General features: G+C 45.5%; 1 protein-coding gene across 4 annotated transcripts in view; it reads right to left on the bottom strand.

The window, feature by feature from the left end:
* The window catches only part of GRIA4 (glutamate ionotropic receptor AMPA type subunit 4), a 690,840-nt gene that overhangs the window by 440,295 nt on the left and 225,838 nt on the right, over positions 1–24,707 (bottom strand). For all 4 annotated transcript variants that reach the window (XM_029602429.1, XM_029602431.1, XM_029602428.1 and 1 more), the window contains one exon: positions 15,615–15,854. In XM_029602429.1, the coding sequence (XP_029458289.1) occupies positions 15,615–15,854 (240 nt within the window). The remainder of the gene's footprint in view (positions 1–15,614; positions 15,855–24,707) is intronic.

The following is a 24,707-nucleotide window of genomic DNA, read 5'->3' as shown; positions in this document are numbered from 1 at the left end:
GTGTTTGAATCTGATAAAGACTCAGCTATGAGGCTTTTTTTCATCATAAAGAAGTTATGTTTGTGGGTCATAGGGTTTGGCTATTTCCTGATATCTGTAGGCAGACTCAAAAAACATAGGACATGTTTCTTCAGATGCAGCAGAAAGTGAAATATCTGGGGGGAGGTTGGGGAGGGGGATTTTTTCCTTTGGTATCCATCTAAATGTTTGGTCATGATAGATAATATTAGGTATCCCTTTTTGATCCTAAATTCTAAAGGTCTTTTCTTGATAATAAGAGTTACTTGAGTGTGCCCAGGCCTGCTGGTAATGCAGTGATTGTATTGTATAGTTCTTCTCTCAGTTTGTTTTCTCACTATTTGAGTTTCCTTAGTTACTTTTTTCCCATTATCTGGGATCTCCCTCTCTTGTGTTTGTGGTTAATGGATTTTTTCTTTTTCTTTTGTACCTTTGAATATGACTTTTGTTTTCTTGTTGCTACTCTGTTTCTGTGCACGTGTATGATGCTTGTATATTATGCTGAAATTATAAATAAAAAGTTAAAAAACTTTCTTGTCCAGCCATTCTATCTCTCCCTAAGAGCATCTCATCATTGTCACACCTCCACCTCTTTTTTCCACATTCTCCTTCTCCTCACAGCTGGAGATATCAATCCGAATCCTGGCTCTCCAAAGCAGCTTTGAATGCAGCTGTGCACATCAAATTGGTATCCTCCCAATCTTATCCCTGTTCCTCTCATCTGTTCCTTCCTTCTTCCTTTGTAATGCTGCCTGTGGAATAACTGATTTATTTGCAATAAGCTTGCCTACATTCATGATCTCTTTATCTCTCATACTTTTTCATCTTCTCGCCTTGACCGAAGCTTGGTTTTCCTCTGAAGACTCTTCTTCATCTACTGTCCTCTGTCATGAAGGTTGTCTTTTCTCCCATACTCCTCACTACCGTCTCATCTCCCCTCACCTCTACTACCTGGTCTGAGTCACTTGATGAGGCAGTTTCTTATTATAACATTATGCTCTCTCCTCTGCTTTAGACAGTTTTACCATGCTCTTTTCCTGTCCTATAAGGCACACCAAATCCTAGCCTTCTCTCACTCCTAGAATTTGCTTCCTACATTCCTATACCTGATCTGCAGAGCATCTCTGGCTACTTCATACTTTTCAAATTCATGGTGATCTCTTCCCAGACTGCTATTGCCCTTGCCAAGCAAGACTACCATAGCCATATGACAAAATCTCTTGCCTTCAACCCTCTTTATCCCTTTGCCATAAATTCCCTCCTTAAACTATTTTCACTTCCTACTCCTCTTCAGTCTCCACAGACACTAAGGCTGACTATTTCCATGCCAAAGTTCCCAAAATTTGTAAATAAATGCTGGGTCAGACAATGTATGTCTATCTCTAAGCTACATTACTTGATAAAAGTTGTATTATAATGGCAAGAAGGGTCCTTCATCTCTGACAAAATTAATAGCTTAACAGCAGAGTAATGCAGCTTTCGCTGGAATGAATATGTCACACCTTTACAGGTGACAAATCAAAAAAATGGAAAAAAAAAATCATTTTTCTTTGTCCAGCAGAGTTAACTGCATAGACAACCTAATGCTTATAAGATAGATGTTGAAGAGCATTCTTCAGTATCATTCCATAAGACCTGTGACTAACAGACAAAGACATTGACAATGATACCGGGTCACACCACAGGAGTGAAAGCTGCTAACTTCTGTATTTTATCTCAAAAATATAATTAATACACTAGATGTAACCCAGAGTTACTATTAGGATTTATCTCAAAGTATGGAAAAGTCATAAAGCTCCCAAAACTGCCCTGGGGTTGTTTGTATTGCAGTGAGTACCCTACTGGGAGAACAGTATTAAGATCCAGAGTTATTGCAGTATAATAGTAGTGAATTCCTGGGGGGGGGGGGGGGGGAGAGAGCTGGAGCAATCCAGAAGAAAGGAGTTGAGGAGATGTAAGAGAATGTTTGAGAGATTCTGAGAAAAGGTTTCAGAAGCAAAATCCTTGGTGAAGATTCTGATGCAGGGGAGGGGGGAGGGGGCGGGTGGCTAAAGAAAAGGGGTCAGTAGAGAGAACTGGGGATGAGCGGCGTGCCTGGGGAACTGCAGAAACTGAAAGACAATTCCTGAGAATCGGCGGGGTGGGGCCCTTTGGAGCAAGGCACCGCTTAGAAGGGGGAAATAGAAATACCCCTCCGGAGGGCTGATGTAATAAGCTGGGCGTTAAAACAGCGCAATGAAATTCAGCAGACAGTTTTTTAACACAAGCGAAAAATTGTTTGAACTCCAGATGCAGTAAGCTAAGAGAATGCTAATGCATCTGGAATTTAAAAGTGCACAGAAATCTTTAAGCGCTTAAATGGGATTTTGAAAGCTGCTCGGGGACATGCCTATAAAAATAAAAATGCATGTTATTACACGCACAAAGGAGGGGGGGTGGTTGCGGGGGAAGGATGAAGCAGAGTTGGCACAAGGAAATTATTTATGAGTTTACTTTGGATTTTCGGAAATTATGTTGCGGGGTTTCCCCATCATGGCAGGCCTGTGACCGGGCCTACTCACCTCTGGTGCCCGGCTCCCGGACCCGGCCCATCCTCCCTGGTGGCAGTGCTTAGCTGCTTGCGTTCTTGCACCCCTGCTGCCTTCTCGGCATCTCTCTGTCCCTCTGCGTGCTCCTCTGGCTCTTCCTGTTCTTCCTTGGCAAAAGGTCTCCATGCTAGTCGTGTGCTTAGTTCTGTGCTTCGTCTGTTTTCCTGGTTCCCGGTTTGTTCCTACTTTGTCTGTGTTCCTGGTTTATGATCCTGCCTTGCTCCTGGTATCCGTTCCTGTCCCTGTTCCTGTGTTCCGAGTCTACCCTGTGTTGTCTTCGCTACTGACTGATACCTGGCTTGACCTCTGCTTTGTCTGACAATGCTACTGACTGATACTTAGCTTGACCCCTGCTTCATCTGACCTCTCCACTGATTGATTCCTGGCTTGACCTCCACTATGTCTGACAATGCTCCTGTTTGATTCCTGGTTTGATCTTTGCCTCACCTGACCATTCTCGGACTGACTCTTGCTTTGACCTGTGCCCATGTTACCACTTATCCTTGCTTGCTGCCTGTCCCAACCACAGCCTGATCTTCTACGCCTCAGCTGAATCTACGGTACTCTAGACTTGGCCTCTTAGGCTTTGGCCTGCTCTTGCTTGGGCCTGCTCTTGCTTTGGCGCCCGGGTCTCTGGGACTCTGCGTCATCTGGACTCATCCTCCTACCCAAGCTACTGCTGATGGCCTCTGGCTGATCCCTTCACCACATTCAGGATGACCTCAGATGGAGGCCCACCTAAGACCAGCCGGCCCCGGTACCCCGCAGGTTGAGCCCTTGGGAACGAGGGCTGGAATTGGCGAAGCTCCAGCCGGCCTCAGTTAATCAGCCAGCTCCACCTATCGATGGTGAGGACCCATAGGGCTTGCCTGTGGGTAGCATCAACCCCTCCTCGGGCCAAGGGTCTACCTCCAGCACAACAAGTTCCTGACTTCGTTCCTGGTTCCTGTTCCTGATTTTGTTCCTGGTCCCAGTTCCAGACTCCGTTCCTGGTTCCTCCCTAGTCTAGCTTGGACTGACTATTGGCTTTGACCATTGCTATATTTGGACCACACTCAGGACTGATTACTGGCTTTGACCCTCGCTTGGTTGGAACTATGCTCAAGACTGATTACTGACTTTGACCCTTGCTTCGTTAGACTTCGCTCAGGGCTGATTCCTGTCCTTGGCTCTTGCTCCACTGTACCTCGACTAGCTTTGCCGTCTACCTCGACTCCAGCCTGTTCTCGACCTCACCTTCGGTATCTCCTTGGACTTGGCCTTGTCAGGCTCCAGCCATCTGCTGCCCGGGCATCACTTGTTCTTGTTTCTGGCCCATCCTTGGCGCCCGGGCCTCTGGATCCCTGCCTCGTCCGGCCCTGCTGTGGTCCCTCCGATACCTCTGCTGGTCCCTGGCAACCTGCTACAACATCCACTGGGAGTCACCTGACGGAGGCCCGCCTAAGACCAGCCAGCCCCGGCACCCAAGGGCTCAACCTGCGGGGAATGTGGGCTGGTATTGGCAAAGCTCTTGTTGGCCTCTGTCTCATAGTCTGCTCTGCCTCCCGACAGTGGGGCCCCATGTGGCTTGCCCTACGGGTAGCGTCAACCCCAGCTCGGGCCAAGGGTCCACCACCAGCACAACAAATTACTTGCATAAATGTATGAGAACACATTTACATCTGCTTCAGAGCAGGACTTTAGTAACAATCTCAAAAACAGATGGCTGGTGGCTAACAAACATGATCAGAATGCTCTAATATCAGCAAAAAAGAAATCTATTTCTCATAAGATTAAATCTGCTGACAATCGACCGCATATGCTTTTCAAGACTATTGACAGTTTTTCCAATTAGCCGTTAACTCCACTATGAATTCATTCTTCCTATATGGCACATAAGTTTGCAGACCTTTTCTATAACAAGATTAACACTATCTGAGAATGTTTTAAATCTGGTAAATCCTTGGATTAATGGTTAGGCCTAAAATCCCCCTTCTCCTTTGTCAAATGCCCTGTCCTCATTTAATCTTATCCATTAATCAGCCTACTGAACATTATCCCCAAAAGGTTTTGCCTTAAGTAAGTAAGACAATGAATGAGGAAAGTAGGAAGGAACTAACTCAAGTGGCTTGGAGGTGGGCTTAAATAATAAGATTTAATGAAGTAAAATGGTAAAGAATCAACAGTTTACCTAATTGGCGAATCAGCCCCAATTCCCCAGAAGCAATCTATATAAGAAAACCAAAAGATGTGGTGCATGGACAAGGAGAGGGAGGGATGAAAAGTATTATTTATCTGGATATCTTTTGAGGATATCTGGTTAGGTAGCAAGTTAGTGGCCACATCCGGCCGGATAACTTTAGACCTGTTCTAAAGTGCTGCAGCACTGAGCTGACGATTTCAATGTATTGTCCAGCATCGGGGGGGGGGGGGGGGGGGGGGGGGGGGGGGGGGGGAACGACGACACTGGTCCCACCCATGCAATTTCCTATGAAACATGGTCTGTGACAGGGGACTGTGTAGTCAGTGCTATCATTTGGAATATTTAATGATACTTCTGAAAAGATAAATGAATGATGTAAATCAATCAATAATGGATGACTAAGAAGCTTTTTTGCCCTTCCTCTTTGTTTCCTATGTTTAAGTTATCTGGTTCCATGTAGCCAGATAACTTTAAGCAATTATATTCAGCAGGATGTTTATCCTGCTAAATATATGGGACAAGTTATCTGGCTAACTGTAGCCGGATAACTTATCCACTAACCGCCCTAGTGAAAATGGACCTCATGGTTAAAAAAGAAATGTATTCATCAAGAATTGTTTTCGACCCACACTTAAAATTTGTTGTGAATAGGACACCAAACATAGAAATAATTAAGTCTTTGTGTGGGTGGGAGAAGGGAGCACACACACATACACACACACACATATATCTATATCTATATCTAGCTATCTATTTTTGTATCTCTCTCTCTCTAAATATATCCCAAAATGAATTAAAACTATATATTGAATTGCTGGTACCATGTTATTTGTGCTGAGATTGTAAATATAAGAACAATGTACATTAAGTGGTAAAATGTGTACAAATGTGAGAAAAAAACAGAAGGTTGTGTAGTCAACTTTATATAAATTCTGCTTGGAGGGTTTAAAGTTTATTTTTGCACAGAGTGTGAGTATGTATAAGAATGGTATGGATGAGTATGAATGGATGTTGATTCTAATGATGTATTGATGTGATATGTGGATTTTACAAGAGTCTCAAATGTATGCTACCTGTTGTATGTAATTTTTCATAAAGATTGAATAAAAGAGGTATTTGAAAAATAACAATTGTGCTTTTACCCCACTCCAAAGAGAGTGTTTGTTGATGTTAGGATTTAATAGGCACAATAAGAAGCACAATATTGCCTAATAATTGGGTTACTATATATATATATATATATATATATATATATATATAGTGATCTGATAAACCTTCATTCCTTTGAAAAAATCTTCCTCAAAGTCTACTCAGCTTAGTCTATATAATATACTGAATAAAATTGCAGATGTGACAGTATATGTCAAAGACAGGCCCATTGGTCTATACTAAGCCGGAAGTCTCTGCATACTGATTGTAACATCTCTTCACTCCTCCTCTTCCTCTCAGGACAAAATCATACCAGACAGGCTAAGTCTCACCTATTTATGCTCTTTCATGAGTGGGAGGAAACTGCTTAATGGATTCTCAGTGTTGAAAGAATTGGCAAATGGGAATTAGGCAAGTACAATCATTCTTTATAAAAGAAAAAAATATGATAAAATGACTCAATTCTCAGTTTGGGTTGTTGCAACTGAACCAAAACATTGAGTAATCTGAAAAAATTCCCACATTATTTGGATCATTCATGAGCTTTGCTGCAGTCAGGAACTTTGAATGTTCCCTGTCATGGCAGGGTTTGATGGTGTCCCCCATATTGGTGCCACAATCTTTTATAGGGGCTATAAGGCTCCAGAAAGTTCCCCCTTCCCCATGTGTTAAAAATCCTGACCTCCCACTCGTTTATGGACCCAGCACAAAAATAAAATAAAGTTGCCAATTGACCCTGCCTCCGTTAAAAAGTCTTATCACTTTGTAAAAACATGCATTCTGGTGGTGTAGTGGGGATAGGAGTGACCCTGTCTGGTTCCTGCCCTGCTGCCTGAAAGTAGGCTTTACTGTTTATTCATATTTTGTTCAGTCAAAGTGCAGGAGGGGAAATGAGAAACACAGTCCCTCAAGACCCATAGGGATCTTTAGCTCACGGAAGTGCATGTGTGTGTGGTGGGAGGGAGACCTTCATTTCAGGAAATATTGTGTGCTATTTGCAAATAACACACGCTATTTCCCATAATGAATGAAACAAAAAATCTGGAAATAAAAATGAAATTTGGCTGGGAAAAGACCAATAAGAAAATGGCCCAAATGGAACTGAATTTTTTTTCCATGTATCCCCCCCATCTAATTGCAATGAATAATCTAACATGGGGGGAAAAATGAGTTTGTCTAATGCTGAACTTCTAAAACCAGGTTATTGAAATTCTGTCAGCTTTTATTGAAATCAGTAGGGCATTTGTTGTATCAGGCTCAATGAATTTTCCTTATGAGCATGAACATTTTTTAATTTATTTTGGTAAACTTGAATCAGGCTGAAATTCAGGCAGTGAAAAGGTGAGTACCTTGTCAGTCATTCTCTTTTATGTCTCAAAATAGGGAAAACTACTGCCCCCCTCCCCCCCTTTACTTTATTCTCCCTTGCTGGGTTATTCATTCCACTCTTCCCCCAATAAGCTCCTTGCCAGGGGAAAGCTGGAGTTGCTTACAAGTAGGAAGGGATGGGAGAACACACTTGGTGGGTGGGAGCAGCAGATGACCAGTCAGCAGCCTGATTATGCAGCCAGCAGCTACTGAATTGACAAGCAGACCCTATTGCTTACAAGTGAGTCTAGTCACCTTTCTTCTCACCCCACAAGTTCACTGGTACACAGCTTTTAGAAAGGACTCCTGTGTATGCTATGTGTATCAGTTTACCAGAGAAATGCATTGTATCCAATAAAGGAATTAATTATCCTGAATTGGGTAGAGTAGGAATGTCGAGTTTACGTGTATCAATTTCCGTTCCATTAACTAGCACATAATTCTGCACCACTGGGCTCAATAAGCTTTCTTTAGGTCAGATTGACATCTCCCCTCTCTAAAAAAAAACCCAAAACAAAAAACTCACATGCAGTGCTGCAGTGCTCTAAGATGTAATTCTAATGTTATGCCCCTGCCTGCCCTCAGTTTAAATATTTCCATAGCAGTGAAGTTCTAACACAAAACTCAGGGAAAGAAAAATAAAATAAACTTTCGAAATGAAGTTCAAACTATCTTGCCTCTTTTGTCATCATGCAGACAAAACATCCATCCTCCACAAATTAATAGGATAGGTGAGTACAGACTTGTACACTAATTAATAGAACAGGAATTGGCAGAGATAAGCCAGACAGTCCTGTTCCATCACCAAGAGTTACCTCACTTTGCATTGCAGTGACTTAACCAAACCAAGCAAATAATATAGCAGCTCACAGCCCTTTTTAACCAACCACCATTGAAGAAAACTTCAAGTTGTTGCTTTACTAATTTCTCTTGCATTAAGTATGCACCATTTCTGCAAAGAAGATGGAAAGAATAATTAAGCAGAATGTGCCTTAATGAATTTTGGAGGGTGTTTATTAACTTTTTTTTTAATAAGCTTATGAAATCACATTTTGAATCTGTTAGGGAAATGGAAGACTTGGAAATTGGAAATCCATTTTCCTGCCTATCATTAAAGAATATATAGCGGCTCAGATGCTCTAAAGTCTTTAGGTTGATGTAAATAAAATTGTAATATCCTTTTAACATCTAACGAGTGCAAATCTTTTAATTTGTAATTCACTTGTAACTGATTTTAACACAACTTTGAGGCCCATGCAATGAAAGTTAGCCTGCATGTTAAGGGTCTTCTGTGAGCACTAAAAATATCAAAGGAAAGACATTTTTCTAAACCTTTTACATGGACTAAAACACGGCTTCCCAAACCTGTCCTGGGGAACTCACAGCTAGTCGGGTTTTCAGAAAACCCACACTGAATATGCATGAGATAAATTTGCATATCGCAGAGACTCAGCCTATGCAAATTTATCTAATGCATATTCATTGCAGATATCCTGAAAACTTGACAGGATGTAGGGTCCCCAGGACAGGTTTGGGAAGCCTTGGGCTAAGATCTGTGCACTTTTTCTGTGTGTGAGTGGCAGATGGAGGGCAAACTACCACACATACATTTGAAAATTGAATACCAATGTACTGTTTTCCTCCCTCAACCTAAATCTGCTCACAGTGATGTCTCTTTTTTCAATGTGGTTACATGAAAATGTGCTATGGAACCTCTGCATACCTTTAATCACCTTTGAAGAATGCAATTTTCAGTCAGGCCATTTTACCAGGGTAAATACCTTTTGGAAATTTTCCTTCCGAAGGCCTCTCTAGCACACTAAACTGGAGTGTGGTGATGTTAGCTGGTATATGTTAAAATTGCCATCTACCTGAAATTAAATAAGGGGATGCCATATGCAAATTAGCCTTCTACAGGTAGAGGTAAATAAATAGCATGGTATCTCTACCCACTATTTATCCTACACCCACTAAGGGCAAACATTACACCTCGGACCTGCTATTACATTGTTAGCATATACGCCAAGACTCAAAAAGCTCTGTGTTAACTGGTCTAAAGTGAAAGATCTAGTTATCATGTGGGTCTTTCTACCTCCCATGGCCAGTGCAAGAGTATCTGGAGGCTTAGGCGAACCTTCAGTCATGCATCTTCCTCCCCCAACGTACTTATTGGAGGCAGCTCCAGCGCATCGCTCCCGCCTGTGGTGACAGTGGCTCCAGCACTTTGCTCCATTCTTTGGCATTGGCTTTGGCACAGCAGCCCCTCTGGGCCTTGTGCTGGGAGCATTTTGCTGCTCCCAAAATTCTGGTGCTCTAGGCAACTGCCCACTTTGTCTAATGGAAGCACCGGCCCTGCTTCCTCCGCAAACACCCCATCTTGCTTGATGACCCCCTACATATTCATGACCCCCTGAATCCCTGCCACATATCAGAATGATCCCCAAACACCCCTGCAGCGTATTAAAGCACCCCTTGAACCCAATCCCACACATTAAATTCTCCCCCCCCCACCACCACAAAGTTCCTATTTCCAGTCTTCTCCCTTCCTTCCAGAATGCATTTTGGAGGGTCCCCCTTCTTGATTCTTATCAGCAGATCTTTTTTTTTTGTATATGCCGAGTAAAGGAAGGGGATCAAGTCACAAAGGCTCCTTCTTGCATGTGTCAGGAGCGTGGGGGAAGGATCAGGGCACACAAGCCCCTTCTTGTATTTGCGGGGAGTGTGGGGGAGAACTGGGGAAAACAGTTCCTTTCTTGTATGTGCCAGGAGGGTGAGGGCACCCACCCAGGCCTCTTCTTGTATGCTCTGGAAGCATGGGGAGAATTTTGAGACGCACAGAATGCCTCTTGTGTGTGTCAGGAGGATGGGAGGGAAGGGGCATATGGCAATCTGCCTTCTGGGGGTGTGTGGAGGAGGAAGAGAATGAAATCCCCCATACTAACTGGCCCTTTAACTATAGACCTGTTAGTGTGGGGATTTCTAACATCCATACCCTGACATTTTTTTGGTTTCCTGTGCATACTATTAGCATGTGCTTTAGGACTGAGGCTATTGTTTAGTCGGTACATGCCAAAAGTTAATTCACCACACATTAAATGACATTTTTAGTATGAAATGGTGTGAAAGCTATCCAGTTTATGAAGTGGAATAAAAATGTTAAACTAGGGGAGAAGTAGGTTGAGCAGCAAGACTCCAAGAATGATAGTCAGTTGGGTCCTCTCTGGTGAAGGGAAAGTGACCAATGAAATGCCACAAAGACCAGTGTTAGGTCAGTGTCTATATAGATGATATTGGGAAGAGTTAGAAAGGAAAGGCTGTGTTTGCAGATAATATGAAAATTTACAATAGAATAGACAAGCTGGAGGGAGTAAATAAAACAAAAGATAGTTTTAAAAAATTGGAAGAATAGTCAAAAGTATGTCAACCATGCCTTAATTTTAAAAGCCTTGCATTTGCGATGCAGAAATCCAAGGGCCAACTACCATTTTGGATGGGAACATCTAGCACTCACAATATAATAGTCAGACATAGTAGTCATCATTTGATTTGATTTGATTGTTTTTACCTTTTTCAGGCACTTCAAAGTGAACTGCATTCTGGTACTGTAGGCATCATCATCTCTTATGATTTCAGGGTTGCCAGTCAGTGTGACAAAGTAGTTGGGAATACTAATAAGATTCTTGGGTGCATAAAGAGAGGTATCACTAATAGATAAAGGGAAGTAATACTCCCTAAATTAAGCACCTAAATCCTCCATGTCCAGCAAGTCATGATCTTCTTGAATTTTCAAATGAATATTTTGTACGTGCTTTTTAATCATCTTTTAAGGAACTCTAATGAATTTTGAATGTACTCTGAATATTTCCATCATAGTCTGGATAAGCCCATTCTTTTTTTTTACCATATCCTCAATAGTAGGAAGTATTGATAGGACTCTGTAGTTCAAATATAAGAAAGATCCTAGCAAAGGCTTTCACAATGTATTCTTTCCTGATTCAGAAGATTATAAATTTAAAATAAATGCTGCCTATTTAGGGAGCGATCCAATCATTGACCCATCAAAAAATCTACCACTTTTTGTTCCTCTTCAGAATCAAAGTAAGATGAGACTAATTGTTCACGTTTAAGATGGACCTGCAGAACACAACCACCATTTCTGACAAATTCTAATGAGTGTATGAATCAAGGGCTAAGCTGATGAGGCTTTTTTTCAACTGCTCAATGTTGTAGGTTGATCATATTTAAAAAAAAAGGAAGAAAATCCTCAGAGAATCTATAATTTAATCTTGCAATAGCAAGGAGATTTAGCAAATGAATTTGAGGAGAAATAATGCGGAGGGATAGAGGAATGGATGAGGTAGGAGTCACAGGGGTTTTGGATACAGTTTTTCCTTTTCCTGGAAGGACTGAGCATCATTTTTCTCATTTCTTTATCTCACCATTTTCTCACGCAGCACTTGAATGGCCTCATCTTCAGGCTGCTGTAACTTTGCAGCTTACTTAGAGCAGAAGATGTTGCCCCTCTAAAGCCCAGCTTTAATTTTTCCAAACATTGTCGTCTTTCTTTTCTCTATATAAAGGAAAAGTCACTGCTGACTCAAACTGAAAATTTTGCACATCGGCCGAGCTTCACTATATTCTCAGAATGGTCTTCTGAAGTATTTAATATCAGTTCTTTTAACTTCTGTCAGATTCATGTCCAAGTTTAGCAATTTTCAACAATTTCAAACCATTTATTTAATACACAGTTCAATGACTCTGAGCAAAACTACTGAGCCCAGGAAAAGAATGTTAATGCACCTTCTCCATTCGAGTTCAAACTGTAGTCTTGGACAAACATTTATAAAATGATAAGATGTTAACATATGTTAATGCCCAAATTGGAGCTCAATGTGCATTAAAAATGCATTACTATGTATCATCATAACGTGCATTTCCACATTTCTGATAAAGTGGGAAAAAATCAAGCGCAAAAGAAGCCAAACATAAATGAGCAGCTCTTTATGCAAATGGGTGAAAAGCAGTTCATTAATATTTAAATAGATTAACACAAACTAGGAACGTTAACTAAACCTCAAAATGCACTTGCACTGACATCATTGACAGGCTAATGCACCTGACAATGCTCTTGCCCCCCCCCCCCCCCCCACACCCAGGGATGGTTAAGTTACATGAAGTCCTGATTTATAACCCCTGCCCCCTTGGCACTGAAAGAACCTGTATTATAAAATCCATTTTCCAAAGAAGAACTCCCTATGGGTGCCCTTCCCCATCTCTTCCAATATGTTCAAAGATATAATCCCCCACCCCCACCTAGAAGGACAAAAAGGACAACCCTCCATGCTGATGCATGCTCCCCAGCAGCCTCCTCTCTCCTGGATCCCCTCCTTACCTGCAGGAGCTCTGAGATCTAAAATGGGCAGGGGAGATCTCCAGTTCTTCTGCTGCACTGGTGCCATCTTCCATAATGACTCTCTGAACCAAGGTTTCTCTTTGCACTTCACATGCGGGTGGAAAGGGGAACCTGGGGTGAGCACCATAATTTTGGAAGATGGCACCAGTGGAAAAAGAAAGTTCCTGTTAATATGTGGGGGTGGGAGTGGGGGGGGGGGGGGGAGGTATGGAATAGGGAGGGAGATGGGAGGCAAAAGTATGGGAAGTAGGGATTGTCAATTTTACATTTTGGGTAGGGGCAGCGTTATGAGCCAAGGATTCGGGTTTACTTCTTTTCACATGTAGAAGCAAATGTCATGGAGTGGGGTTTCAAGAGAGGTTTTTTTTTCAGGAGGGGGATTTGCAATGGGGAGAATTTTTCAGCATGCCGGGTGAGGGGGTTTTGTAACTCAATGCCTCAAACCCCTTTAAGCATCAGTAGGGAAGGGGGCCAGTAATGCAAATTACAAACTCTGGCAACATCTGCATGTTCCCACTTGCACGAAGAACCCCTACCAAGGATTTCACTAAACTCTCTCTATATGTCATTCAGTTCCTTCACACCCTTCCATAGCAAACGCAAAGATTGAAATTGGTTCTCATCCATCTACAAATGTTAGAAATATCTATGTAACAAGTCTCTATTCACTATCTTGTTTCCACTGATTTTCTGTATTGTTTGGTGTAATAAGGGGTGATGGAAGGTTAATCAAATTATCTAAATAGCAGCCCTATTGTTAAAGCACCCAGTTTGAAAAAAGTCTTGCTTTCAGATTCTCCAATATTAGGGATGTGCATTCATTTAGATCAAATTAGGACATTTCAAAGAAATTGCCTAATTCGTCCTGTTGGGAGACCCAAATCCAGAACCGGAGTTTTTCCCAAACTTCGTGAAAAAATTTGTTTTCGGGTTAGTGCGGGGAGGAGGGGCACATTTATTTAAAACAAAAATCCCAAACCCAACCCAACCCTTCAAATTTACTTAATTACAACCCCCCCCCCCACCATCCCGATCCCTCCCCAAGACTTACTGAAAACCCTGGTAGTCCAGCGGGGGTCCCAGGAGCGATCTTCCACTCTCAGACTGTCAGGCCTGCCAGGAATCAAAATGGCGCTGGTGGCCCTTTGCCCTTACCATGTGACAGGGGCTACGGTGTCATTGGTCAGCCCTTGTCACATGGTAGCAGCAATGGATGGCCGGCGCCATTTTGATTCCTGGCAGGCCCCGACAACCCGAGAGCGGCCGTCCATTGCTCCTACCATTGGCACCAGTAGCCCCTGTTACATGGTAAGGGCAAAGGGCCACCGGTGCCATTTTGATTAGTGGCAGCCGATGGCCTGAGAGGGAGAGATTGCTCCCGAAACCCCGCTGGACCACCAGGGCTTTCAGTAAGGCTTGGGGGGGATCGGAATGTGTGTGTGTGTGTGTGGTGGTGGTGGTGGGGGGGGGGGGGGGGGGTTGTAATTAAGTAAATTTGAAGGGTTGGGGCATTTTTTGTTTTTTTTTGGTCCGTTTCTGAAAGCGAAACAAAAAAAGTTTCTGGGTTAGGGGAGTGGACCGAAATTGTCCACCCCCGAACTCAAACCCGTAAACGAACCTAAAATAAAAGTTGTGCACATCCCTATCCAATATATAACTTCTTTAAATTCAGTTTGGAAGTTGTTGGAAGTTCATTGATGCCTTGAAATTTAAAAAGCAAGTTTTTGGACTTTTCCTGTTAGTTTGAGTATCTACACTATTAGGGCATGATTTTCAAAAGCATTTACATACTAAGAAGATAATTTTCAAAGGATTTTTGTGTGTTAATGTAATATACTATGGTAGCAAATTTCCCAAACCCATTTACCCACATTAAGTGCAATTAACATGGGTAAACCTATTGACAGCTCAATGGCATATATTGTAGCAATCTTCAGAAGCTCATTTACTCAGGTAAAGTGCATTTACACATGTAAAACCCAGTTTTAATCATGTAAATCCTTTTGAAAATTACCCCCTAAATTGGGTTTTACATGTTAAATGCATTTTACCTGCATTAAGTGGTTTATGATAATAGCTACAAATTATGCCATTAAATTATCTATTGGATTTACCTGCATTAAGTGCACTTAATGCAAGTAAATGGCTTTTGAAAACTGCTACAATAGTAGCTTAAATTTACAAGTGTATCTCCTTTGAAAATTCACCAGACAGTGACCTATACACTATTACAGTACATAATCAAGAAATGTTTCTCCCTCTTTCTGTCACTCTTTCTCATTATAGATAATCCTTTACAGAGGTAGGAAAGCAACTGCTAGTAATTTATCTTCCTTGAGACCAACAATAAACTGAGAACTGACTGTGAGTCAGAATTAAAGGGGATCTCAGAATTTCCTCATTTATTTTAAGGAGGAAACATCAAGGACCTAATCTTAAAGAGGCTGAATAAACCCTGCTGTGCTCTGTGTCATACAATTGATAAAGTTAGGGAAAATAATAATTTTGAGCTGACGAAATTTTTATATTTCTTTTTAAGATTATTCTGCATACAATGCTTTACTCCTCTAGAAACTATTAGCACAATATGAAAAATCTTGTAATTATTTTTATACAATATAAAACTTAAAAAAGCATAGAGAATATTATTGAAAAACATTTAAGGCTTTTCTTTCATCACAAAATACGTTAACTCATTTCTTATATTTAAAAATCACTAATGGATCAATATCATGGAAGTACATTAACATTCAAATGGAAAATTCTAATGCTTCTAATGTTCTAAACTTATATTTTACCTCATTGTCAATCTTAAAATGCAACGGTGAAGATTTAATGCTATACATGTTTGCATCAGTGATAAGCTGCACAGAGCTAGAGTTGCTTTACCACCTACCCCTGTCTGTGTCATATAGGAAGACATAATGATTCCATCCATAATGATCCAGCAAACTCAGGAGTGCTCCTCGCAAAGAAGGTCTCAGTTGCAACACAAACTGGCTCTCGCCCTCTGTTGGGAAACTTGGTGTGATGAGGGAGATGTGCAAGGCGCTGCAGAATGAGGTCAAGGTGTGTACTGATCTCTTATCATACAGTCCAAAAATGGCAAAAACTCCTCTTGAATACTGGGAGCAAACTGAAACAGAGAATTAAAAAAAAAAATCAACCACAATCAGACTATCAGCTATACACCCAGTAAGGAAATAACAGTAAAAACAAAAAAAGAAAGGCATTCTTTTGCACTGCTCGTTAGATTGCAGATAGCTTGAACATTACCATGCATATTTTGTGTATTAGAGCCATGTCATGCATGCAGTGTTCACTATACTGTCTAAAAGTCTTCAACTCCTAAACTGCTGTATCATTCAGTTTGGAGGAGATAAAGGACTGATCTCCAAGGGTTCTGCAATAGGCACAAAGCAAGAAAGAAATTTAAAAAATAGAGTTCTAGTTATTTTTTAAAGTGAACTGTTCAAATATACATTTTTATAGGGAGCTATATGAGATTTATAATTTGCAAATTGCACTAGAGATATCCCTTACAGGATATTCATTTTAAGTATGCAGTTGTCCTTCCAAACCCCACTTGTGTTGCTTAACTAGGGGTGGGCATTCGTTTGCAATGAATTGCTAATCCGCAACATATAGGGTCATATTCGTTGTATTCATGGGGAAGCGAAACGTATCGCGATTCCCCATGAATACAACGAATCTTCACCGAATTATTCGGCCATCTAAAGGAAAGAATTTAAACAAACCCCCCACCCTCCTGACCGCCCCAAGACTTACCAAAACTCCCTGGTGGTCCAGCGGGGGGTCCGGGAGCCATCTCCTGCACTCACGCTGTCGGCTGCCGGTATTCAGAATGGCGCCGATAGCCTTTGACCTTACTATATCACAGGGGCTACTGGTCCCATTGGTCGGCCCCTGTGACATAGTGAGGGCAAAGGCTATTGGTACCATTTTGAATACTGGCAGCCGACGGCCCAAGTACAGGAGGTCGCTCCCGGACCCCTGCTGGACCACCAGGGACTTTTGGCAAGTCTTGTGGGGGTCAGGAGGGTCCCCCAAGACTTGCCAAAAGTCCCTGGTGGTCCAGCGTGGGTCCGGGAGTGATCTCCTGCACTCAGGCCATTGGCTGCCAGTAATCAAAATGGCGCCGATAGCTTTTGCCCTTACTATGTCACAGGGGCTACCGGTGCCATTGGTCAGCCCGTCACATGGTAGGAGCACAAGATGGTGCCGGCCGTCCATTGCTCCTACCATGTGACAGGGGCCGACCAATGGCACCGGTAGCCCCTGTGACATAGTAAGGTCAGCTATTGGCGCCATTTTGAATACCGGCAGCCGACGGCGTGAGTGCATGAGATGGCTCCCGGCCCCCCTCTGGACCACCAGGGAGTTTTGGTAAGTCTGGGGGGGGGGGGGTCAGGAGGGTGGGGGGTTGTAGTTAATTAAATTTTAGCTGGGAAATGAATAAGAATGAATACATGAACGTATCGGGGACCCCCTTGCTGAATGCAACGTATCTGCCCCCGACGAATACGAATACCGAATGCAATGGATGCGGTCCCTCTGCACATCCCTATCCTTAACAGTGTACTCTCACTTAAATGTATTTATTTAACTATATTTATATGCCTTTTTTGTAATCAAACCATAATTGCTCACAAAATTACATAGCTATACTAGTTATAGAAATATCAACAGCAATAATGTCCTCATGACAAGCAAGCTAGATATGTCTTTTGGGGTAGGTGTTTGCCATTGCAGGTATTTATTTAATTTATTTATTTATTTATGCATTTATTTAGACATTTTATATACCTTCATTCCATGTATAGATTACAGCAGTTTACAAAATGACAATCATAGTTATAACTCAACAAACAAATAAGGATTGATTACAGCAGTAGTATTCCTATACAGGCATTAATATCTAGTGAATTTTCTATGTTGCGGATGGAGAAACTCCGGATGTGGATCCTTGGGCCGACCGACCCGAAGGAGCAGTCGGTAGGCAGAACTCCCACTGGGCAATTGGAGCTTCACCTGGAAACCCGTGACTCCTCCAGAGGAGCTGTGGGAGCCCGGGTTGCTAGGACTTAGGAGTCTTCGCCCTGGAAGCCCGAGGTCCCCCCAGGAGGAGCCCGTAGGGACCCGGACCGCTGGGACTTAGGCGGAGACGAAGAAAACCCAGGAGTGGAATCCGAACTGGAGACTGGGCAGGCGGCGAGCAAGCAGCAGTCGGGGGTCACGAACCGGGATCAAGGCAGGCTGAAGACAAGCAGGAGTCGAAGTCACGGACCGGAGTCAAGGCAGGCTGAAGACAAGCAGGAGTCGAAGTCACGGACCGGAGTCAAGGCAGGCTGAAGACAAGCAGGAGTCGAAGTCACGGACCGGAGTCAAGGCAGGCTGAAGACAAGCGTGGTCAAGCTATCCGAGGTCAAGGCAGGAGACAGGCAAGCAGGGTCAGGCAAAGCGGAGTCCGGCAGGAAACAGGCAATCCAGGAACGCAACTCAGAGCTACCAAAGGCAGTGAACCTCGTTGCAAGGCAAGGAAGGCTGGGAACTGCAGGGCTTAAATAGCCCTGCAGCGTCTGACGTCAGGAAAGGGAGGAGCCGTGTTTTCCCGCGCTGGTCCCTTCAAAAGCAGGGCTCAGCCGCGCGCGCGCGCCTGGGGGCGGAGCTAGCCGCGAGAGGACGCCGGCGGCAGAGAGGGAGCTGGCGCGTGGCGCAGGAAGGCCCTGCAGGCCCGCGCGGGGTCGGGACGGCAGGCGGACGCTGCGGCCGGGGTCCCGAGTCCACGGGACGCGGTAGTTCTCCGGGGCCCCGAACGGAAGGTAAGGCCTCGGGCGCCACCGTGGCGACCGAGACCGCAACAGTACCCCCCCTCTTACGCCCCCGCCGCCGAGGGCCAGGTTTCTTGGGATTGTCCAGATGAAATTGAGTTAGCAAGGATTTGTCCAAGATGTTTCTGGCTGGTTCCCATGAGTCTTCCTCGGGGCCGCACCCTTCCCATGCCAGCAGGTATTCCCAGCGACGGGCATGAAAGCGAACGTCCAAGACCTCTCGTACCTGATACGTAGTCTCCGTAGATGTAGGAGATGATAGTGCATCAGCGGAAGGATGGTGGTACCGGGAAAGTACTACCGGTTTCAACAGGGATACGTGGAACACGTTATGGATGCGAAGTGAAGACGGAAGGCGAAGTCTGTAGGATACTGCTCCAATCCGCTCCGCAACTTGAAAAGGCCCGCAGTATCGGGGGGCCAATTTACGAGAACGGTTAGGTAGTTGGAGGTTCCGAGTGCTTAACCACACCTTGGTACCTGGCAGGAAAACTGGCGCTGGACGTCGATGACGGTTGGTAAACTGCTGAGACTTCCTTGCTGCGGTGGTCAGTTTCCGTTGAATCCCTTTCCAGAGATGATGTACTTGACGTGCTGCGGTTAGAGCAGCCGGTGATGGAATGGAAATAGGAAGCGGTAACGGAGGCCTTGGGTGACGTCCATACACGACCTGGAAAGGGGTTTGTCCCGTGGCAGCATGGGTATGATTGTTGTAGGCAAACTCAGCCCAAGGCAGGAGAGAAACCCAGTTATTTCCCTTTTCGGTGATGAAACTACGGAGGAAAGTTTTAAGAGTGCGATTCGTGCGCTCCGTCTGGCCGTTAGTCTGGGGGTGAAATGCCGTGGACAAATTTAATTGGACCCCAAATTTCTTACAAAGGGCACGCCAAAAACGGGCCGTAAATTGTGGCCCTCGATCTGATACGATACTCTGTGGTAGTCCATGAGCCCGGAATACGTGGAGGGTAAACAAGAGTGCGAGTTCAGGTGCAGAGGGCAGCTTAGGCAAGGGTACTAGGTGAATCATTTTAGAAAAACGGTCTACGGTTACCCAAATCATCGTATTACCTTCCGAGAGTGGCAGATCCACTACAAAGTCCGTGGCTATGTGGGACCAAGGTTCCACGGGAATAGGCAGCGGCTGCAGGAGCCCCCAGGGCCGACCACTAGGCGGTTTTTGCCGGGCACATACTGGGCACGAATCCACATATACTCGCACATCTTGTCGCATTCGAGGCCACCAGTAATACCGGCCAAGCAGATCAAGTGTCCTCTCCCTGCCAGCGTGACCCCCCGAAAGAGAGTCGTGGGCCCAAGCCAACACCCTTCTGCGGTCTTTGCGAGAAACCACCACACGTCCTAGGGTGGAAACTGTAGTGCTGGCTAAGTGGATTTTAGCGGGATCAATAATGTGTTGAGGGAGGTCTTCCTTCTCCTCCTGAATTTCATAACGGGAAAGCGCATCAGCCCGTACATTCTTCAAAGCGGGCCGGTACTTCAGGATGAAATCGAAACGGTTGAAGAACAGGGACCAACGTGCTTGTCGAGGATTAAGTCGTTGGGCCTGGTTAAGGAACTCCAGGTTCTTATGATCAGTATAAATTGTAACTGGATGAAGGGAGCCCTCCAACCACTGTCTCCATTCCTCCAGAGCAAGTTTGACAGCCAGCAACTCCTTATCCCCAATGCCGTAGTTGCACTCGGCTGACGAGAATTTCTTGGAAAAATAGGAGCAAGGTAGGAGATGTCCGGAGGTAGAGACTTGTGAGAGGACCGCTCCCACAGCTATGTTAGAGGCATCGACCTCGACAAAGAATGGCCGTGTTGGATCCGGGTGACGTAAACAAGTATCCCGGAGAAACGCCTCCTTTAATTGTTCGAAGGCCTCACAAGCTTCCTCCGGCCAAAGGTGAGTGTTTGCCCCTTTCCGGGTAAGCGCGGTTAGAGGTGCCACCAAGCGAGAGTACTGGGGAATAAAGTGTCTATAGAAGTTAGCAAACCCCAAAAAACGTTGCAACGCCTTTAGCCCCTCAGGACGGGGCCACTTCCTGATGGCGGACACCTTACTGGGGTCCATCCGAAAACCAGTAGAGGACACAATATACCCTAGAAAGGGTAACGACTCTTGCTCAAAGAGACATTTTTCGAACTTTGCATACAAATGGTGATCTCGTAAGATCTGGAGTACTTGTCTCACATGTTGCCGATGGGAGGTAAGATCTGGGGAGTGTATGAGGACATCGTCCAAATAGACGATCACGCAGGAGTGCAGTAAGTCTCGCAGAATCTCGTTCATCAAGTGCTGGAATACAGCGGGAGCATTGCACAGTCCAAACGGCATCACTAGGTATTCATAATGGCCGTCCCGGGTGTTGAACGCCGTCTTCCATTCATCCCCGGGACGGATTCGGACCAGATTGTACGCGCCGCGGAGGTCCAACTTAGTGAAGACTTGGGCTCCTTGGAGTCTGTCCAGCAATTCCGGAATGAGGGGAAGCGGATACCGGTTCTTCTTGGTGATAGCATTGAGCCCACGGTAATCAATGCAAGGTCGTAAGGCTCCGTCCTTTTTTGCGACAAAAAAAGAAACCAGCTCCGGCGGGAGACTTTGAAAGGTGGATGAAGCCCTTAGCCAGATTCTCGGTGATGTATTCGGACATAGCCCGGGTCTCAGGCTGAGACAAAGGGTACACCCGTCCTCGAGGGGGAGTAGTACCTGGAAGCAACTCTATCGCACAGTCAAACGGACGGTGTTGTGGTAACAATTCCGCCTTTTCCTTGGAAAAGACGTCCTGAAAGTCAGCATACGGAGCCGGTAATACCGGCGAGGTGTGAGCTAGCGGAATCCGTTGGAACCTTTTCGCTTGGAGACAGGAGTGGAAACACTCAGAACTCCACTGGGTAATCTGAAAATCCTTCCAGCGAATCACAGGAGAGTGTTTCTGGAGCCAGGGTAACCCAAGAACCACCGGGTGTACAGCTCCTTCCAACACTAGCAACGAAATCTCCTCTGTGTGTAATAAGCCCGTCTGCATAATCAAAGGTATGGTCTCGGTGGAGATGCTCCCCGACAAGGGAGTACCCTGAATAGAGGTTACCCGTAAGGCAGGAGTCCTGGGTCGCGTAGGAAGATTCAGCTGTTGCACCAGATCCTTAGTAATGAAGTTGCCTCCTGCCCGGAGTCAACTAGGGCTTGCGTGAGGAAGGAACCACCAGGATATTCCAAGGTTACCGGTATGGTACATTGAGGAGCAGGGCTAAGGCAGCCTAGGGGACACTCCTCCCTTACACCTAGGCGCGGAAGTTTTCCGCTCGTTCTTTACACTGTGCAAGGTAGTGGCCCTTACCGCCACAGTACAGGCACAGCCTCAAATCGCGGCGTCGCTGCCTTTCTTCGGGTGACAAAGATGAGCGACCCACTTGCATGGGCTCGTCAGAGGAAGTTGCTGGTGAAGGTGCAGTTCCTCGTGACCCCGAACTTGAATTCGAGATCCTGGGAGGCATGGACGGCAAGCGTCGGAAAGGGCGCCCCTCTTTCGCCCTCTGCTGCAAACGCCGATCAATTCGACCTGCTAAGTCAATCAGGGAACTCAGGGTCTCCGGCAGGTCCCGAGCCGCTAGTTCGTCCTTAATACGACCGGCTAAGCCCTCCAGGAACACGCCCCGAAGAGCCACATCCTGCCAGCCTACCTCGTGGGCGAGGGTGCGGAATTCCAACGCGTAATCCGCCAAAGTCCACGTTCCTTGCCGGAGCTGGAGTAACTCAGAAGTAGCGGAAGCCTGTCGTGCTGGCTCATCAAAAGCCGCTTTGAACTCTTCCACAAAGCGGTTCAAATCCCCCAGTGCCGGATCATTGTTCTCCCACATGGGGGAAGCCCAGTTCAGGGCCCGTCCATCCAGAAGGGCAAAAATGTACGCCACCTTGGTGCCATCAGTGGGAAACTGGTTAGGCAGCAGCGCAAAGCGTACATAACATTGGTTTAAGAACCCTCGACACGCCTTGGCATCCCCGGCATAGCGAGAGGGTGCTGGGAGCTGCGTAGGGGACTGGAGGGTTACCAATGGTGCAGGAACAGGTGCTGGTACTGGAACAGGTGCGGGCGGTTCGGTGTCCATGCGAGACGCCAGTCGCTCTACTGTAGCAGCCAGAGAGTCCAGGACTTGTTGTTGCTGAACTAACCGCTGGGCCAAACCCGGAATGGCCTGTAGCCCGGCGAGGTCTGCCGGATCCATGGCCTTGCAAACTGTTGCGGATGGAGAAACTCCGGATGTGGATCCTTGGGCCGACCGACCCGAAGGAGCAGTCGGTAGGCAGAACTCCCACTGGGCAACTGGAGCTTCACCTGGAAACCCGTGACTCCTCCAGAGGAGCTGTGGGAGCCCGGGTTGCTAGGACTTAGGAGTCTTCGCCCTGGAAGCCCGAGGTCCCCCCAGGAGGAGCCCGTAGGGACCCGGACCGCTGGGACTTAGGCGGAGACGAAGAAACCCAGGAGTGGAATCCGAACTGGAGACTGGGCAGGCGGCGAGCAAGCAGCAGTCGGGGTCACGAACCGGGATCAAGGCAGGCTGAAGACAAGCAGGAGTCGAAGTCACGGACCGGAGTCAAGGCAGGCTGAAGACAAGCAGGAGTCGAAGTCACGGACCGGAGTCAAGGCAGGCTGAAGACAAGCAGGAGTCGAAGTCACGGACCGGAGTCAAGGCAGGCTGAAGACAAGCGTGGTCAAGCTATCCGAGGTCAAGGCAGGAGACAGGCAAGCAGGGTCAGGCAAAGCGGAGTCCGGCAGGAAACAGGCAATCCAGGAACGCAACTCAGAGCTACCAAAGGCAGTGAACCTCGTTGCAAGGCAAGGAAGGCTGGGAACTGCAGGGCTTAAATAGCCCTGCAGCGTCTGACGTCAGGAAAGGGAGGAGCCGTGTTTTCCCGCGCTGGTCCCTTCAAAAGCAGGGCTCAGCCGCGCGCGCGCGCCTGGGGGCGGAGCTAGCCACGAGAGGACGCCGGCGGCAGAGAGGGAGCTGGCGCGTGGCGCAGGAAGGCCCTGCAGGCCCGCGCGGGGTCGGGACGGCAGGCGGACGCTGCGGCCGGGGTCCCGAGTCCACGGGACGCGGTAGTTCTCCGGGGCCCGAACGGAAGGTAAGGCCTCGGGCGCCACCGTGGCGACCGAGACCGCAACATTCTATTACATATTAATAACTAATCTGGTGCATAAAGCAAGGAGTACAGGGAATTGAGATGATAAAATAATTTTCACATCATATAATCCCTTATTAGATTTGTTTTCATGTTTCGATTATTGTCTTTTTGTCTTCTTTGTCTTTGTGGCTTTCTATTTTCTGGTGTTTTTAATTTAATTTATAAGCATTTTTGAATAGCCATATTTTTAGCTCGCATTTAAATCTCTTTGTATCAGGTAAACTGCATAACGTCTCGGGCAGAGAATTCCATAGTTTTGGGCCAGCTACAGAAAACACACAATCTCTTATCTGCATTGGATGTGTGCTCCTTATTATTAGTCAATAGTCCTTTATTTTGGGATCATAGTGTTCGCTGAGGTGTAATGTCACTCCTAACTTGGTACTCTAAGATAAATTTAAATATTAGAAAAAATCCCAGTGGGAAAATAGTTCTACAGTGTCTTGACCTTGTATATTTTATTTATTATCCCAAAAAAGGAAAAAAACATGTAGCAATAGTCTATAGAATGTTTCTTATAGAAACATGATTCCAAAGCAATAAGAGATTTTCCACATGTGCGCGCCATGTCCATGTGCGCGCACTTCCTGGCACGCACTCATGGACACGTTGATTTTCTACCATGCGCACACTGGCGAGCGCTTGGTGGAAAATCCGCTGGCCGTGCACACATGCGCGCTGGATTTATAATCTGCGTGCGTATGTGCAGGCGGCGTGCGCAAGGGAGGGGATTTTTGCAATTTCCACGCGGCCATACATTCAGGCCTTCCCCAGTTTCCTCCCAGTCTGCGCATACCTTTTAAAATCTACCTCAAAGTCTCTATTGCTGCAGTAAAGAGATCATGTTAACGAAATAGACAAGGACAAAAATGTAGTTTTATAGATACCAGGAGCATAGAAAGAACTAGAAGAAAAAAAAGAATTGCATCTGGTTAAGTAAAAGAAA

This window comes from Rhinatrema bivittatum, chromosome 5, assembly GCF_901001135.1.
Source record: "Rhinatrema bivittatum chromosome 5, aRhiBiv1.1, whole genome shotgun sequence".
In the NCBI taxonomy this organism is placed as follows: Eukaryota; Metazoa; Chordata; class Amphibia; order Gymnophiona; family Rhinatrematidae; genus Rhinatrema; species Rhinatrema bivittatum.
The sequence above is the reverse complement of the archived record's forward strand: the minus strand, read 5'-3'. Positions and strand labels throughout refer to the sequence as shown.